General features: G+C 38.9%; 1 protein-coding gene across 19 annotated transcripts in view; it reads left to right on the top strand.

Moving 5' to 3' along the window:
- The window catches only part of CARF (calcium responsive transcription factor), a 40,621-nt gene that overhangs the window by 12,899 nt on the left and 11,584 nt on the right, over nucleotides 1–16,138 (top strand). For 17 of the 19 annotated variants that reach the window (XM_074829390.1, XM_074829402.1, XM_074829398.1 and 14 more), the window contains 8 exons: nucleotides 3,434–3,623; nucleotides 5,930–6,050; nucleotides 6,966–7,109; nucleotides 7,520–7,753; nucleotides 8,150–8,312; nucleotides 9,297–9,372; nucleotides 13,210–13,340; nucleotides 14,359–14,725. In XM_074829390.1, the coding sequence (XP_074685491.1) occupies nucleotides 3,434–3,623; nucleotides 5,930–6,050; nucleotides 6,966–7,109; nucleotides 7,520–7,753; nucleotides 8,150–8,312; nucleotides 9,297–9,372; nucleotides 13,210–13,340; nucleotides 14,359–14,725 (1,426 nt within the window). Of the gene's footprint in view, nucleotides 1–3,433; nucleotides 3,624–5,929; nucleotides 6,051–6,965; nucleotides 7,110–7,519; nucleotides 7,754–8,149; nucleotides 8,313–9,296; nucleotides 9,373–13,209; nucleotides 13,341–14,358; nucleotides 14,726–15,414; nucleotides 16,128–16,138 lie in introns of those variants that run through there. The other 2 variants (XM_074829396.1, XM_074829409.1) reach the window with 2 other exon arrangements.

The following is a 16,138-nucleotide window of genomic DNA, read 5'->3' as shown; positions in this document are numbered from 1 at the left end:
ACAGATAACTGGAAATTGCAGTTGCAGGGACTTAGAAATCTAATTTCTTTCTGTATCCACTTAGAAATATTTTTTAAATTAACTAAATATATTAATCTATTCCTCTTTTTATATGCCTTTTATTTCATACAAATGGTACTGTCCACTATTATATCTACTTAAACATTAAAGAGGTCAGAAAATTAATAACATGAGTTCTTCCATGGTGGACATACCGTTTTCACAGGATAAATTACTTATTTCAGTTGGCCAGTGAATTGTTAAAAGTCCGGTAAGATGTATAACCCTTATTACTGTGTTTTAATCACATACTTCCCTGTCATAATATCCCTGTAGCTTATCTGAATCATTTCTTACTGGTTTAATTTTATAGGAGGACTTGTATTATGATTCGCTTTGTCTGTCTGAGTCTATTACGAGAAATTTCACCTGCTGTGTTTAAAGTTCACAGCAGCAGCATTTATAGAAGAGTTCTTATTTTTAAAGAAAAGGAAATCAAAATATTGTCTGTTTAAATGTATTCTGAGGATATAAACATCTGCCTCTGCTCTTCAGCAGAACTATTGTCTTTATGCATAAATCCTCCCCGTGCCTTTAAAACAAAATTATTTTGTTGCTGTTCTCCCTGCAGTCAGCCCATCCAAGGAGAAGTAAGCCAAATTCTCTTCCTCTTTGCATGTTATCAGCAGAGTTGCTTTGCTGAGTTTGTCAGTTACACAGTGTAAATTCCCTGGAGACTGCTGGGATGCATGTGCCTTTTCGTGGGCACAGACTAGAGACAATGGGATTTGATTCTCTTGCAGAATGTTTTGTTACTAGTAACAGGATTGAGGGGTCCAACTGGAATTTGGAGATATAGTAGAGGTGCAGATAAATATGGCAACTCACGATTCCACTCTTTCAGTTACTTGCCGGAATAGAAACAAACAGTGTTGAGGTCTTTGTGACTTCTACAGGTGGTGCCAGCAGGTGAAGCCATGGCATAGCCTGGGTATGTGCTGCCAATCGTGGATCCCAGGGACCTGGCCAGGACTGAACCCCGAAGGGCAGTGACTCCTTTGGCAGTTAGTGCTGCAGGCAAACACAGAGCAGTAAAAGATGCAGCTGTCCAAAATTAGCACTAAGCTCTGTGTTTGGTGTTGATTCCCTGACTGCCTTGAAATACTCAGCTTACACTTGCTATGCCTAGACAATGTAATGCTTCTGGTATCCTGCTGCAGTTAGTTCACTCAAGGAAAACTGCAGTCTTGGTGTGCGCACTTCAGTGTAAGCATTTATGTTCCCTTGCTGAGATGAAGCTGGTGGGGGGAAAAAAAACCTGCTCCCTTTTTCAGTTTGAAGCTTGGCTGGAGTGAAGGGATTGGAGAGTATCCGATTACTTTAAAGTAATTACATTGTTAATAAAAGTGGATTTAAAGAAAAATAGTTATTTTCTATAACCTATTCAGTTTTCAGTGGTCTGATCAGAATGCGTTTCTAGCATGTTTCAGCATACTGAAATAGAGTGTAATTAAAAACTGCATTAATTAATCAACTGTACAAAGCTAAGTTCATTTATTTGTGTGGAGCAGATGGTCTCATTTGTCCATTTGCTCCTACTTGGGAAGCTTCTAGAGAGCAGGGATCCTATGTGCTGTATGATTTTCTTCTCCTCCTACACTCCCACCAATTTTGGGAAAATGATTTATCTTGCACAGAAGTAAAGCCAGAATAGAGACAGTGCTTTAACTGCTATTGCTACTTTTCAGGCACAACAGTTTTATCAGTCTTCTCATCTCCCTAGAATAAGGTCAATGACCTATTTATAGTGACAGGCATAAGATATGGAAAGAAAAACGCTGGTCACGCTGTATTCACTGTGTGGAGTGGTACTGTAATCCCTCTTGTGAAAGGAGGCATCCCAGGTTCCCATAAAGAAGGTACTTCTGATGCGTCCCAGGCTGCTTTGCTTCTCCTGGATTTTTCAGATCAAGTGTTGGACAGAAATGTTATTTATAATTTCTGGCTAAACAATCGCCAAGTTCTCTTACTCACCACAGCTGTGTGAGTGCAGCCTATGTAGACTTTCTAAAGTGCTGGAGCAGTGTGCTTGCAGTGCAGTGAGCTGCAACTGCTATCAGAATGGCTCATGCAGCCGGTGCATACATAACCCTCTGCTTTTGGGCTTGCACTAGCAGCCACACCGTGCTGGCCCAGTTCATTCACAAGGTGTTGTGTTCTTTGTTGACTTTCAGTCCTGCTAACCACAGACATTTTGTTTTTCTTAGGTGACTATGAGGCAGGTTTTATGCAGTTGTCACTAAAGTATTTGTGCGATAATAATCTTGGAGAGACACTGTTGCTGCTTTTATTGCCAGTATTATTTAAATATCTGGCTGCTCTGTCACTGAAGGCGGCAAAATAGATCCATCAGACTTTAGTACTCATTCACCATGCATTTGCCCCGCAGAGATACTGTAAGACTGAGCTAGCAAAGTACTCTGACTGTTATAACCATCCAGCTGCTTGGTCAGCCTGATCCTGAGCTGCATATGAACAGAAGCGAACATGGCATTCTGAATTCGGATGTAAATCTCTTCTCTGTCCTAGTGGTTTTGCTGCTTGCTGGCTGGCCCTGGTAGACTAGCACTGAACCAGCTGTGATGGCTCTGAGTAGCTGAACAGCTGTCACAGGGGATGTTGCAAAGTCAGCAAGTGTGTGGGGGTTTTTTTGTGGTTTGTTGGGGTTTGGTTTTTTTTTTTTGCTTTGAGTCAGGTCAGATTCATTTTTTCTGGAGTTGCCCAGAGCTTAGCAGAGTTCATTGAAACCATCATCAATTTGCACATGGCAAATTTGGTATATTATGTTTCTGTGTAATGCTGAGAATCAAGAGTGCCTTGAATACTGGGAGGGGTATTACGTGAGACATTCAATTCACAGTTAGTGCACTAAGTGGGTGAGGCAGTTACTGGTGGTATAAGCAGGTATATTCTGCTCCAGCTCAGTGCAATGTGTCTGTGTGTTGAAGCAGATGCATAGACAATTTTCAGTGCTTTAGAGATTCTCTGTGGGAGTCAAGTGAAAATGTTTGCAGAAGATAAATTTGTCTAGGAGGTGACTGCAACTGAAGTGTGTGTTGGGGAAAACAACAGGAGCGAAGTTGTCTTATGGAAATCATAGCTGGCAGCAACTGTAAACTTTTCAGGGGTTCTTGGTGTATATAGCGTCTTGGAAGACTGACAAAATCCTAACCTCAGTGGGGATTTCTTTGGTGTTGGATCCTCTGGTAAATCTATTTATGAGGATACTAGTGGGGAGAAAAAACCGTGAAATGCCAGAAATCTGGACCTGTGTCCTCACCTGCCTGAGTCCCTGACTGCTTTTGTTTTCTTGTGTAATGTTCAGCAGTCAGCTGGGTGAATAATCCTATTATTTCACCTCCTTTCCATGCAGAAAATTGGGGACTCGTACCGCGGCTATTGTGTGAGCGAGACAGAATTAGAGAGCGTACTAACGCTACACAAGCAGCAAACACAAAGTGTGTGGGGGACGCGCCAGTCTCCAAGCCCAGCCAAACCCGCCACACGGTTGATGTGGAAATCTCAATATGTCCCATATGATGGGATCCCCTTTGTCAATGCAGGTAACTAACTTTTATTGTAATAACTGCTTTCAAAATTTCAACGTCAGTTGCTGACTGGCCATAAAGAAGGATCTTTATGGTGCTCCTTAGTGTTGATAAAGTCAAGGCACAAACATTTAAAAAAAACCAACTTGGACACCTCTGTGATACAGTCTGAAGGAGCTTGTTTCCCTGAAACCACAAGCTTATGTTTTGTTGTGATTGCTTCCTTTTGTTCTTTAGGAATAAATTAGTTAACTACCATTTGATGGAGGTTCTTGTGATGAGATCTTTAGGTGGAGATCCCATCTGCTCTATCAGGTTGTAAAAGTTCTCATAAGGGAAAAAGCTTTTTTGAGTATTCTTGCCTAACTTGTAGATCCTTTGAAGAGTTTGTTCCACAGGAGCCAATACACTATTTAAATGGCACCCTTTAAAAAAACAAATTTAAAAAACAAAATAAACATCTACATATCTCAGCAGACAGATTTTTGTTTTTTAAAATTTATGTGCAGACTTCACAAGTTGGTAATTACATATTTAACTCATGCAATGCATATGTGAAATTACTAAGAGTTCATTCGGATATGAAATGAACAGGTTTTAATTGTTGTGTAAGGATCATGAACGGCTGGAATGTAGGTTGTGTGCTGGGTTTTTGTCTTTTTTTTTTTCTGAAAGTAACTGAAAAAGTGAAATGTTAGCACCAGTTTTATACTTCACACTTTGTCTGAAGCTTTAAGAAAGGTAAGAACAAAGCCAAAACAACTTACACTTTTATTTTTCCCCATAATGCATGAGACATATTTAGTTTCTGTAAGATCTGCATGATAAATGAATTTCCCCATAGTAAGATACTTAGAGCAAAAACACATATAAATTTTCTTTCAAGTGTTGTAGACTAATAGAGACTCAGATTATTACATTGTAATATTTTTTGCTCTGCTCAGACCCCGAACAGGCATTATGCATATTTCAAATGTGTTGCCTTTCCAATATATTTAGGTTTAGTTTATATCTCCTCTATGAAAAGCATTCATTACAATCCTTTACACCTGTAGAGCAGAGGCTGTAAATATGATTTACTGCACTGCAGTTTAAATCCCAGATAACTGAATTCTAAACTGTGCAGGACAATTGTGTAGGACAAAAGTGTTGTTCTTGAGGAATTTATCTCTTCTGCATAAGTGGAATCAATCTGTAATAGCATCCCTGCTGTTCTTCAGCTGTGGGGAAATATAGAGAAGCTGGGTAGCTCCCTATAGTGTAAACCATGCACTAATCGTCAAATTCTTGATTGTTATTTTTAATAAGAATTTTGGATAGTTGATACTTTTGCAAAAAAAAGGGCCCCATCAAATTGCTTTTGAGATTCGTATTAGCAAGGACTAGTTTAAAGCTGTTGAAGTCTTTTCAATTCTAGAACTTTGATTTAGTTATATTTTAAATTTCTTATTTATTTGCAATGGTTTTTAATTTTTTTTTTTAATGTCACACTCTAAGGCAATAGATCATTTGGTGTCTTATGGAAACACATTATGTTGCTGTTGTGATACTTAAAAAGGTTTTGGTTATATCACTTTTGGTACAGGCAGCTCCTTGCCTGCATACTGGAGTATATGAATTATAAATAAAAGATAACTAAACATGACATGGAAGAAATTCGGAAGAAGTTCCTTTCTTGACCACTTTAATGCTATACCTGTTAGCTTTTGTTAGAGGTCTGACTGGAAGAAGTCACTTACTTCAAATTTAGAGCAAAGCAATATTTGTTTAAGCCTGTCTGGTTTTGTGTGGATATGTCACACTGAAACAGTGTTATTTAGCAGATAAGATAGGTCAGACTTGCAAGTAAGAATTTATGGGACAGATGGTCTGAAGTAGTGATTTAAGACAGGAGGCTGGTGATAGCTGCTGACCTGTGATTTCATCTGTGGATTTTCTTGATTATTTCGGGGATTGTCCTTCTCTTACGTTTATTACCAGCATTGTGCTCCTTTGGTAACTTGCAAGGCTGCTCACCTTGTAAAATATTGGTGTTCACCAGGGCAGAATCCAATATTTTGCCTTCATATATGTCGCAGGAATGTTGTGAGGTGTAATAAGTGTGGGAAATGCTTTGACAATGCTCTGTGTTCCTTACATGCTGTAAAAGAAGTATTTGCATTATATCTGAATGCTTGCTACACTTAAGTGTACTGCCTTCTGAAGTCTGATGGTAAACAGAAATAACTGTTTCGAAACTCTCATCTTCTGTGTAGTTACTGTTTTAGTGTCATAACTTCAGTGGTTGCTTGAATAAATTGGGCATTACTTTCTGTTCCCAGGAAGCAGAGCCATTGTAATGGAGTGCCAATATGGGCCACGGAGGAAAGGGTTCCAGCCCAAAAAAGCTGGTGAGCAGGAAAGCACCTCTGGCCATCTGTACAAAGCCACCTGTCCAGCAAGGTAAGAATTGTCTATAAAGCTGGAAGAGCTACTTGGCATCCTAAGAAAGCGTTCTTTGTGAGCCTTGACAGACCACTGTTTGGGGTTGATAGCTCATACACAGTGTAGCCCTTAACTTCATCTCCTTGATAACTTGAGGTTAATACTCATTTAGAGGGAAGGAAGAGATGCTGTCCTGTTAAAATGAATAAGGCTGAGATTTGATAGGTTGCCTGGATGCAAAGTAGCAGTACATTACGATGTGAAATACAAGTGGGAATCATTCTCTACCTGAGCATTAGTCCGTTATTGTGGTGTCCTTTAGTGACCATTTTTGGCCCTAAAACTTTGTCATCTTATTTGTTGTTTTTTCATTGCACTCATATCAGTCAATCATCTTAATTTAACAGATGTCCTATTTTCTGAAGGAGTTACAGTTCTTCCTGTTCACTGGAGACTTTCTCCTTATCCAATACTAATGGTTTTTCTCTTTGTCCTTGAGCATCCTCCTGGGTGCTTGTTCAGTTTTTACTGAGCTAAGAGTGTGTTTACCTGGCCAGTTGCAGCTAGGTATGTATGTGCTCAATTCTGGCTTCAAACTGGGTGAACTACAGCCTGGTCAGAAATGGTGTTGTGCTTTTACTATACTGAGGGACAGAGGGGTTTTGCTGAGGTGCAAAATCACTCTGGCTGAGTGGCTTCCAGACCAGAAGTGTGCCTGTCTGCATCCATCTTCATCCATCTCTGTTGGTGTGTCCTTAACAATTCTACAGCTCTCTTACAGGCTACTCACCCCCTGCAATGCTCTGCTTGAGCTTTTTCTATACTAATATCTGACACGAAATAGGTGGGGTTTTTGCCTTCCCCCCCTGAGGGCAAAGTGTACTGAAGGAGGATTTTTTTTCTATTTCTCCTCCTCCTCCCTCACCTTGGAAGGATCTATATTAAAAAGGTTCAAAAGTTCCCGGAATACAGGGTTCCTACTGACCCTAAAATTGACAAGAAGATCATAAGAATGGAGCAGGAGAAAGCATTCAACATGCTGAAGAAGAACTTGATAGATGCTGGCGGTGTCCTCAGGTGAAACTTCCACTTTTATCTTGACAAATGAAGTAAAAAAGAGCAATAATAAGGCCCTTGCTTAATATCAATAGTAAAAAATCCCAGAATGTCAGTAAGACTTCTGTGGCTCTAGAGGATTAATTTGGTAAATGTGTTAAGCACCAGGCTGTGGCATTTCAGCAGGTGTTTTCATGCAGGGAATAGATAGCAATAGTTATATTATTTGGGGATTTGAGCTGGTTTATTTCGCATTGAAAGGTGTGAGAGGGCCCTGAGCTATGAAAGGCAGTATCTTCCAGCTCAGGAGCTGTAAAAACTTAAGTCAGTCTAACCATCTTGTTTGTGATTGTCAGACTCTTCCCCCAAGAGACTTATTTTTTGTGCCTTTGCTTGAGATTTGTGTGTAGAAACTCTTTCCTTCTTGCCAGGTGGTATGTACAGTTACCCACTCAGCAAGCCCACCAATATCATGAAATGGAAACTTCCTGCCTCCCTTCTTCACCCTCCCATTTTTCTGTGTCTTCTCCTGAGGAGGAGGAGGAAGTTGTTAGAGATGAGAGCTGTACTCTGCCTTCCCGACTTCATCCTCAAGTGGCAGACAAGATCCGAGAACTGGTGTCTCAGGGAATAGAGCAGGTCTATGCAGTGAGGAAGCAACTAAGGTACAGAACTGTCTGGCACATTCTCAGTCTGTAGTGCTATATCTGCTTTTGCATTTGATTAATTTGGTTTGCAACTAAATGGCAGTGCTGATGCATTACTGAATATATTTTCCATATGTCATGAGAATCTGTTTTTCCCAACTTTTGTCTTCTCTTTCCATTTTATTGTAGGTAGCCGCTAAGAGCTGCTGTCCTCTTGAAAGTTAGTTGAATAAATGGGGGTTTTAATTTCAAACTCTGTAGCAGATGCACAAAGAGCTGGGTTAGAAGATCATCTAGGTTGCTCTTGTCTTGTCATTGCAACAAGGGGAGGCAGAAGGTAGCAGTGTCTATAACACAGAGAAATAGCATAATATATTTTAAATATACATTTTAATGTCCTTTAACATGTGACAGAAAGTATGTGGAAAGAGAATTATTCAAGCCTGATGAAGTGCCAGAAAGACATAACCTGTCCTTCTTCCCCACTGTGAATGACATCAAGAACCACATTCATGAAGTGCAGAAGTCCCTGAGGAATGGCGAGATGGTGTATAACTCGGAAAGTATCCCAGCAATGGTACGTTGGCCTTTGTGCTTCTTTATGATTTTTGGAGTTAAATACTGGAAATCTTACTTTACATTTTTACCATTTAGCTGTATTTCGTCCAGAGTTTTCAATGACTATATTTCCAGCAGCAATATTTTCAGTGGAATCTCTGTTTGAGCAAGATTGGATTAAATGAGAATAAAACCTTCTGACCTTATTCAGTATTTATCTCATCTACATTAGATTGCTATTAGTTGATTGACAAATTATGTAATACTGGCACTTCATGATGACTGCATGAACTGAAAACTATGTGGTGTAGAAAAATTGTCACGCATCAGAAAATTTTATTCATGGCTTTGTCACTGTCTGTGTTTTGGAGAAGTTACTATTACTTTTCCGTATCTGAAAAATGGGGATGAAGTATGTCTCAGGTGCAGTCTAAACTAGGGCTTGCACAACATTTTGAATGTGTAAATATTAATAAATGCACTTTGTAGCAAGTGAAGTAAGCATGAAGTAGATACTTCAGAATGCTCAGTGACTCTTATGTGTTGTTCCTTCATTTTCTTCCACCTATTGAGTAATAAGGGATACACAGTAATCCTAGTTTTCCCAGTTATGAGGCTCACTGCTGAGGAATTGCTGATTTTAAATCAGCTTTGACAAACTGTACTCTTAAATCATGCTGTGTCATCAGTCTTTTCCCTTTCCCTATGATGCTCTTGGCCCAGGTGAGTGAGTGATACTTGATAGTCAGCCCAAATGGTTTGGCTGTTTTCTATTTTAAAGTCTTTGAACTGTCATGAGCAGTCTTTAGCCTCCCTGGTACAGTGCATGTTAAAAAATCTTTTTTTTTTTTTTTTTTTTTGTAAACCAAGAGCTCCCAAAATACATCGTTATAAGAAAGTGTAGTTTTAGACACTGTTTTGATATGGGTACTGTATTGAGCCCATGTTCCTGTGGTAGACAAACTTGCACCCTTTCTGAGAACTGAGATCTTTTTCCTTTCAGCTGCAGTGGACCACAGACAGTGGGAATGTTCTCACAGAAACAGTGACTGTTACGTTTGCCTCACCACCTTCAGATGGTAGGACTGCCTTAATAACTTAGCTGTCTCCAAGTGTGATTTGTTTTATTTGATATGTCACAGAAGTCCAGTTTCCTTCCAGAGGTTGCTGTCATGTTCTGTCACTCAGCTGAACTTAAGAAGGATTATCCTGCTGTGTCTATTTTGGCATACTTTTTTTAACTATTTGACTGCATGTGTGACAAAATATGTGTAGTCATGATGGGGTTGGCAGAAGTATGAAAATTATAAATTTGGCTTTTATTTAGCATCCTCAAACAACTGAAGATTTTAACGGGATGGTTGTGTGGAAAGAACATTTTACCTTGGATGAAGGTGCTAATAACACCTCTGTAGAGAGAATTAAATTCCTACTGAACAGGGCACACAAAACCTAAGAGCCATCTGGGTACTTGAGTTTCTTGATAGTTTGTGCTTCACACATGCTTAAACATCTTGTTAAAAAGGACTCAAATGCATATTGGGATTCTTGCTTCTCACAAAGTCATTGGCTGGATGAGTTCCACTGCTAGGATCATGCCCTGAACAACAAACACTGTACTTCTGTTGTCAGAATTGAGAGCACTCTTTTCCATTTTTCCTTAATGCTTAGAATAGAAATAGAAACACAGGTGTTTAGTAGCAGCAGAGTTGTGAGATACTTTTCTTCAGTTCTTTATGTGGTGTAACTTCTTTATTAATGTGTGGAGCCAAAGTAACATCACTTTCCAGCGATCGTTGAGCCACCAAAACAAAGTGTTAAACATCCCACTCTGCTGCAAAACCAGAGTGTAGATAGTGTAGATTTCTATAGAAACTTGGTTTTATGCATTCATGGTCAAAGGTCTGGTTTTTTTGAAGGTCGCTAGTTACACTATTTTTCCTTTGTTGAAAGTTGGTTCCTGTTACTATTACTTTGACTTCAAAACATGTACTAAATCAAAATACAGGTGTTTGTAACTACATCTACTTGCTACCCATATAGTTAGGATTACATATAGGCTGAGATGATCCTCTGGATCATGGTGGCTGTTAATATAAAATGAGATTATTCTGTCTTTTCCCCCAGGTTTCAAGGCTATTTTGTCTAGTGTGACACCAAAAGAACTCTTCTGTGTGCTTGTGGGTGCTTTTCCCCATCCCTTGTTTAATAGGTTTGATGTGAAACTCATCAGAAAAATTGTTAGCTTTTATCAGGGATATGATTGCAGCAAGGTGGAAGAGTGTGATGATTTGCATACATCAAGATGATGCTGCAGACTTCTTAGATGATTTTAATCTCAGTGGCACTGCCAGCTTGTTACCCCATTTAACTGGAACGTGGCGGCGGGTACTTTTTCTTCCAGACTGCTGATAAAGTGTACAGGAACCAAAGGGGCACTGCCATAGTTGTCATGTTTGAAGGTTTACTTGTGTTGACAGTTATCCTCCACTGTGGTTTTTGCCTGAAGAAGTCCTGATGCGTTTGGGTTTCTTTCCCCTTTGGCCCCTGTCGCTACCTGACCTATTTCTTATCTTTGTTGTAGCAGGAACTAAAACCCCACAGAGGTTTGGCTCACTGTGTGATATGTCCTAAATGACTTGGTGAACCTGATTTACGTGAAGCAGTTCCATATACACCAGTGCATTTACAGTTAATAAAAAGGCCAGTCTTGGGCTTTGTTTTGCTTGGGATTTTTTTAAACTCTTATCTTAGCTCTTGCTGCAATGGATGAATTTGAACTGAAAACCATCATGTATGCTTGGTGCTCTTAGGGTAAGATTTTCAGTGTTGACAACTGTCAGAGGACAAGAGGTAAATTTTTAGGCTCAGTTTGAATTGTGTCCCTCTTTTTTTATGGAAGTGTTGTTTTTTAGGAGAAAAAAAAAAGGAATTTGCAATATGAGCAGACTTAGTGTGCTTAAACTTGCATGTCTATGTTAATATTTCCATTACTGCACTTTTATGGAGAGACACAGAATAGTTGTGCCCTCAACAGCTGTGATAGAGCTTAGCAGGGATGACTTTTGGTATGAACTGTCTGAATGCTGGAGAAGGTTCAGGAAGACCAGTCCTTGCTTGCTTGCTTTGTCTTTCACAGATAATTTTCTAAGGCAGAGTAGCCTATCAAATGTGTAAATGTCCATTCAGTGACATACTGAATTTTAAAGGAAGCTAGAGAATTGGATTTGTTTAGTTTTCCAACCACTTCCATTTGTTTAGTTTTCCACCCACTTTAGTGCACCAATTCAATGAATATAAGCAGATATTCTAATTCCAGCATATCTTGTCTCCCCTTATATATGTGGGTATGTGTTTGTACGCATTGCAAACACATGTTTATAATTGTATTACAAGTCTAAGCAAAAAAAGAAGCCTGACTGAAAAAATCATCTCTCGTTAGCGTATGTGAAATGGTAGCAAGGGGAAACAAGTCTGACTTTTCTGACTACTGTTTGTATGCATTTTTCATTTCAACTTGTGCTGGATGGGGGCAAATTTACATTTAAGAAATCAAACAATAACAGAACTAAACCCAGCTTTTTGTTTTCTTGTGCAGAACTCCATCTCTCCATGTGATACAGCTTTCTCTGTTCTCTCCTAGGTGTAAGAACCACTGTAACTATCAAACTTAAGGGTGCTCCCACAAGTGAGATAAACTACCTGTATAAATAATTTTTTTTTTTAACTTCTGACATTCATACTGAATGCCCATGCAGTGTAAGGAGTGGCTAGATTAGGAGTTGAACTATGAGCTTTATTTCTAGGCATGTTCGTGTAGAATACAACCTAAGGAAAGAACTATCATCTCTTCCTACATGTGAATATTCACATATGCATATGGAATCTCTGTATAGTATTAAGAAGAGCCTAAACATTTGAAGTAGTTCTGTTCAAGGAGATTTTATAGTGTATCTTGTGGTCAGTTACGATAAAGAGTTAGAGTTTGCAAATCATTATTTATGTTGAAAAAGGTATCACCATTCACTTAGATTGCTGGAAACTTTTGTATGATTTCCTGTAAGAAAGCTTTTTGTGACTGACCTTTCTCAGTTTTCTTCCATTCACTAGGCTAATCTACATGCACATAGCAAGTTCTTCTTTTACAGTTATAGCAGTGAGACTGTGAAATAAGAGGCTAAGCAATGTCTACTTGTGTCTAGATAAATCTTAACCAAATCTCTGGGTGGCTCAAACAGGAAATAGAATGATCCCATGGGAAGTTTTCTTGCAGAAATTGCTGCAAGTGAATCTCAGTTTTTACAAGTCTTCAGGAAATGAAGGCCATCATTCTTGCATTAAATAAGAATTTTGAGGATATGATGTAATCTGTAGGCTGAAAGGCCTCCTGATAAATGGACTTTTGGTGTGATATTGCATAGAAGTTATCCTAATTCCACAAAGATGTTTGGAAGGGAGTGGTGAGACTTAGGGGATTTCCTGTGTAAATTTTTATTTTAGAAGACAACCATTTCTTTTGATGCCTGTCTGTTATTGAGCCCTTACTGAGGTGTATGTATCATCAAATTATTTGATTGCTGCTTTGATAGAAATGTTTTCACTTTTATGTTGAAACTAGAAATGCAAAGCATAATGTAGGGTGCAGTTACTTTGCTCTCCAAAATGGATTTATTGGTGCTTCTTTTTTTCACTTTGAACAGGCACATACAATCTTCCTACAGTATTCTTTTTCTCATACCCAGCCTTTTTTCTTTAGCATCCAAGTTCTTCTGCAAAGACAACAACATATGTGTAAATACATGTCTTCTATATGTCTACATTGAGATTGAAGGGGTTTGTTCAGTTTGCAGGGAAGGCTTTTAAACAGGAAGAAAAAATTTGTTGTAACTGTCTGCTTCCTCTCTGTGGCTCTGTAGGGACCTCAGCAGGGGAGTCAGTTGTCATGAAAGCAGAATCCAACCAGAGCGGGGAGTCCTTGCTACCAGAAACAGCCCAGCTGTTGTCTTCACTCTCTTCTCTTCAGCCCAAGATATTTGCACAACTTCAGGTACGGTCAAGTTGTTTACAGAATGTCAGACGTTCTGTGCTGGGGGTGCTGAAGGTGAGCTGAGAACAGCAAGTTCCCTCTTAACTAATGATCCCAAACACTGGCTAGATAACATGGACTTTGAAATAGCTGTCAACTCTTACTTTGGCCTCTCTTGCATGTCACACTTCACATGTATCTGCGGTGCAGGAGATACTACTACCATCTTTTGACACTTTGAAGTTAGGGTCTCTTGTGAAGGCAAAACCAAGAAGATGAAGGTAGTGGGCTTCTGCCTCAAACCAAGCACCTATTCATTTTCCACGTGGTCTAGTCATTTCATAATGAAATGCAAAACTGAGGGGAGATAAGTCAGTCTTATTATTCGTTTTAAGTCCTTCTCCAACCTCTTAAGGAAACACATTAAAATCCTAAAACTACTCCCAGCTCAGATCTGTAAACTTACAGGTTGAAAGGCTGAAGAGTGGGGATAAGAATGTCGTGCTTAAAACAGCTTCTTCTAAAGCTCATCTCCCTTCAAAGCTGGCTCTCAGCCTTCTTCCCTAACTACTTCCTTGAAAAGCTACCTTCATACTTCCTGAACCCCAATGAAATGCATGATCTCTACCCTAGAGATACAGTCTGCAGTAATACGCTGTTCTACTTGCTGTTTCCTTCTCCTTCTGAAGACAGCCTGGCTCCACCTCACTCTCTTTGTTTTAAAGCAGTATGCTTAGCTTTTAGTGCCCACCTCTTGTGGGAATGGGCAATATTGAGGAATGATTTGAAACGTGAGTATCAGTCCAAAGTGAGAGCTTTATGGTCATAAGTAGTCTTGTAAATGCTGCTGAATACCATTGTCCTAATTGTTTTCTAATACAGCTTTAGCCTAGGGTTGCTGGGATTGACTGCTCAAAAGAGGTGATGTCAGGAAGTCAGAAACTCTCCAGTTCCAGCATTGCAAAATAAGTGCCATTAAGTGCAAATTCCTCCTGGTGTGAATAATGGTATGTTAGTTCTTCTGCCTTTTCTTTCACAGGGATTACAGCTGCAGTCAACTTTTACCTCCACAAATGGATCAACAGCCCTGATAGCTGTAAATAACCATTCCCCTTCCAGCCCTGCAAGTCTCCTGGATTCCATAGGGAGTGCAGTAACCAACCATTCTCTAGTAGTTAGTCAGGGACACAGTCTGCAAGCAGGTGCTGGCCTAACACAGCACAGCACTGCTGCCTCTGCTTTTGGGACTCCGGCTGTCTCTGATCAGAGTCTGGTCACCATGGGCCAGTTGGTAGCAGTTGGAGGGGTAGATGACTCCAGACGCCTAGAAGGAGGAGTCCATCAGATTCTCTTGGGAGATGTACAGACTATTCCAGTACGGATTGTGGACAGCCATCCAGCACTTAGTAAGTTGCAGTCTTCCCAGTAATATGTAAATACAGAAAATACAGTGGATTTTGTTCTGTGTGTCTTGAAGAAAGGAGAGAAATGTGTTGGTAATAGGGAACTCCAGCATAGACTTCTTACAGCTGATTCTAATTAGTTTTTACTGTGAAAACATGACTGTAAAGAAAAACAAACCCAAAACTTAGTTACTTGCTGTAAAAAGATGACTTCTTAATTAAACTGCTTATCACTTTCTTTGACCAAATACCAACTTATTTGATGAACACAATATTTTTGCCAAGAATACTAATATTTAGCTAAAATTATTTAATAAAAATATTTTTTAAGGAAAAAGAAGAATAGAAAATAGCCAATATTGAATCTAGTTAGAACTCTTTGGAAAGAAATGTTTTCTGATGACTTCTTTGCACCATTCCAGCAGATTTCTGAATTTTAATAAACTTTTACTAGGATCCTGTAGTCCTCAATATGCTTTAGAAGCGATCAGTTGGAGTTGTATGTAATTGCTTGGAATTTCAAACTTCTGTTTGAAAGTACTTCTTAAAAAATACGCAGTAAACACCATAAAATAACCCTCCCTCTGTCAAAATAGAAGACTTCTTAAAACCATTGTTATAAAATATAGATACAGTCTTTGAATTCTCAGCCATGGAACCTGATTGAGTGTCCATGAATGACTCTTGAGTAGTTTTGCAGGAACATCTAGGTAAAGATGTGCTAGATCATGGCCTTACACCTTCATAATGTCATAGTGATAATTATCTCCATATGTCCTAATGACTTTTGCAGGTCAGTAAAACTTAATTTGTACTAAATTCTGTAATATTCTGAAAATGGAAATCGAAGACTACATGAAGAAATAAAAAGGAAATAAAGGGTACATGGGGAAATATACTGAAATTCATACATGTTAAAGTAATATTGGGATATTTTACTGTGGCAGTATTGTCAAAGTTAAATTTAAGGGATTTTCTGCCTGCTGTATTCAAATGTTTGTGTTACTGGTTGTTTTCCTTTTTATAATTGAATTTGACTACTGAGAAATTCTGTTTTCATTCAGGGTAAAGAATTTCAGAGGGGTCATTAAATGTACTTCCTCCATTCAGTTGTTTAACCCATTTGTTCACTCTAGAAGTTGATGCTTCTCAAAAAGTTTTCTAAGTGATGAATGTTGTAAGTGAATTTTTAAAGAAATACTCTTTTACACAAAAAAAAAATGTAGCCAAATATAAAATTTTATAACTGCAAGGACTAAACTCACTGTTCCTTTGGGATTTCCTGAGGGTTTTTTTCTGCTCAAGGTCTCAGTCTAACATCACCAGCCTGAATTTGGAAACTGTGAGAATATTGGTGCCATTCCTAAGTTATGTGGAGGAGTTGCCTATAAAATGAGCAGATCCTTTTTTTTTTCT

Source organism: Strix aluco, chromosome 6, assembly GCF_031877795.1.
Source record: "Strix aluco isolate bStrAlu1 chromosome 6, bStrAlu1.hap1, whole genome shotgun sequence".
Taxonomy (NCBI): domain Eukaryota; kingdom Metazoa; phylum Chordata; class Aves; order Strigiformes; family Strigidae; genus Strix; species Strix aluco.
This window is presented reverse-complemented; position numbering and strand designations above follow the sequence as displayed.